The 2,605-nt window shown below is 26.9% G+C and overlaps 1 pseudogene across 1 annotated transcript; it reads right to left on the bottom strand.

Moving 5' to 3' along the window:
- Bm18415 lies at nt 1-588 on the bottom strand (annotated as a pseudogene). Its single transcript has one exon. A coding segment is annotated over exon 1 (588 nt).
- Nucleotides 589-2,605: the final 2,017 nt, after the last annotated feature.

The following is a 2,605-nucleotide window of genomic DNA, read 5'->3' as shown; positions in this document are numbered from 1 at the left end:
ATTTGCATTTAAAAAAGCTAATTCTCTGATACGATTATCAAGAGTGGAGAAAATCAATGCTAATAAAAATCTCCGTTGACGGTATAAATGTTACTCTATTCCCTCATTTGTTTGTCTTCTTATTTATTCACCATCTTCAAAGCACATAAAGCGTTCTTTCTTATTGCGCCAAATAGTTAATTCCAGCCAGCTTGACAATGCATTTACAACGGAGATACCAACACCATGTACCACGTAAATCCGTCAGAAACCTTATAGGTATATTGCTACCAGATTCGTACACTAGGGTCATTATTATTATCTATGTTGCTGATATTCCTTCTTCATGACAATATCAGCTCAAATGCTACAACCATTATCACTCACAGATACTCACCTATGCTAACCTCAATTTTGCCATAATACCCGAGCACTAAAGACTCACCTACACCTTATATTATCAACAACCTCATATATGCAAGCCAGACCCATCACCAGGTATCCCTAACCCCTCTCTCTCCCCCCGCCCCCTCCCCCTCAACGTACACACCTGGATGGACGCTTCCTTACAATACCATGACCTCTTAAGATTTTTATTGCACCAGCGTTATTAATTTACTACTTTCCATACAAACTTTTCCATTCTACTTATAAATGTTAATATATTTTATATATGTATTATTAAATAACGTTAACATTAGAGAATCACTTTACGCCACCACCGTTAATATACGGATTGGATAGAAGGATTCGAACCCTAGCACAGCGACACCGAAGACCGCTGCCTTATCACTTGGCTACGCCCACCCCAACATTATTCACTTCTGTAACAACATACTATTAATAAGATTTTTTTAGCAATTCATTCATGTTCTATTCCTTGTATTTCTCATCGTCGTCAAAATTTTTTTTATCATTATGGCATCCACCAGGTACTGTATTGACCAAAAACAGTGCAGTTATAGGAGCTGTTTACAAAAAGACTTTTTGATTTACTAGCTAAACAGGATATAACTTTTCACCCTTTTTAGTAAAAATAAAATTAGAAAGAATTAAAATGTTTTTAACATTTAATTTATTATAACATTTAATATCTGTCGAAATTTCTTAGGTAACCCTGTCTGGATTTGTGACTAAAAATAATTTTAATATTTAAAAAACATTTGAAATCAATTATAATTGCAGATTTAATTAATTTCTGCAATGAAAGTTTGCTTTAAAGTTAACTTTTAAAGTCCAAAGTTAGCATAGAATGTCAAAAATAGTAATTAAAATGTCTGCAGATCAAGTTTAATGCAAAGAATCAATTAAGTTCAGTAAATGTTTATTTTTAAATGAATTACATTTTTCCAGCACAGGTAGATTTTATTTGAAACAGAATTAAGTAAAATTAAAACATTTTTAGTATTTATTTTATTAAAACTTTTAAAATCTGTCGAAATTTCTGTAGTAACCCAATCTGGATTTGGACTAAAATTAATTTTAATATTTTAAAAATATTTGAAATCAATTATAATTGCATTTAAAAAATTCCTGCAATGAAAGTTTGCTTTAAAGTTAACTTTTAAAGTCAGAAGTTAGCAAAAAATGTCAAAAATAGTAAATAGAATGTAAGCAGATCAGGTTTAATGCAAATAAAAGAATCAATTAAGTTCAATAAATGTTTATTTTTAGAAAAAATAAACATTTACTGAAAGAAATTAATTAAAAAATAATTTGCAATGAAAGTTTGCTTTAAAGTTAACTTTTAAAGTCCAAAGTTAGCATAAAATGTCAAAAATAGTAAATAGAATGCAAGCAGATCAAGTTTAATGCAAATAAAAGAATCAATTAAGTTCAATAAATGTTTATTTTTAGAAAAAATAAACATTTACCGAAAGAAATTAATTAAAAAATAATTTGCAATGAAAGTTTGCTTTAAAGTTAACTTTTAAAGTCCAAAGTTAGCATAAAATGTCAAAAATAGTAAATAGAATGTCAGCAGATCAAGTTTAATGCAAATAAAAGTAATCAATTAGGTTCAATAAATGTTTATTTTTAAATTAATTACATTTTTTCCAGCACAGGTAGATTTTATTTGAAACAGAATTAAACAAAATTAAAACGTTTTTAGTATTTATTTTATTAAAACTTTTAAAATCTGTCGAAATTTCTGCAGTAACCCAATCTGGATTTGTGACTAAAATTAATTTTAATATTTAAAAAATATTTAAAATCAATTATAATTGTAGTTTTAATTAATTTCTGCAATGAAAGTTTGCTTTAAAGTTAACTTTTAAAGTCCAAAGTTAGCATAAAATGTCAAAAATAGTAAATAGAATGTCAGCAGATAAAGTTTAATGCAAATAAAAGTAATCAATTAAGTTCAGTAAATGTTTATTTTTAAATGAATTACATTTTTCCAGCACAGGTAGATTTTATTTGAAACAGAATAAAACAAAATTAAAACATTTTTAGTATTTATTTTATTAATATTTTTAAAATCTGTCGAAATTTCTGCAGTAACCCAATCTGGATTTGTGACTAAAATTAATTTTAATATTTAAAAAATATTTGACATCAATTATAATTGCAGATTTCATTAATTTCTGCAATGAAAGTTTGCTTTAAAGTTAACTTTTAAAGT

Source organism: Brugia malayi (genome assembly GCF_000002995.4).
Source record: "Brugia malayi strain FR3 genome assembly, contig: Bm_048, whole genome shotgun sequence".
Classification (NCBI taxonomy): Eukaryota; Metazoa; Nematoda; class Chromadorea; order Rhabditida; family Onchocercidae; genus Brugia; species Brugia malayi.
This window is presented reverse-complemented; position numbering and strand designations above follow the sequence as displayed.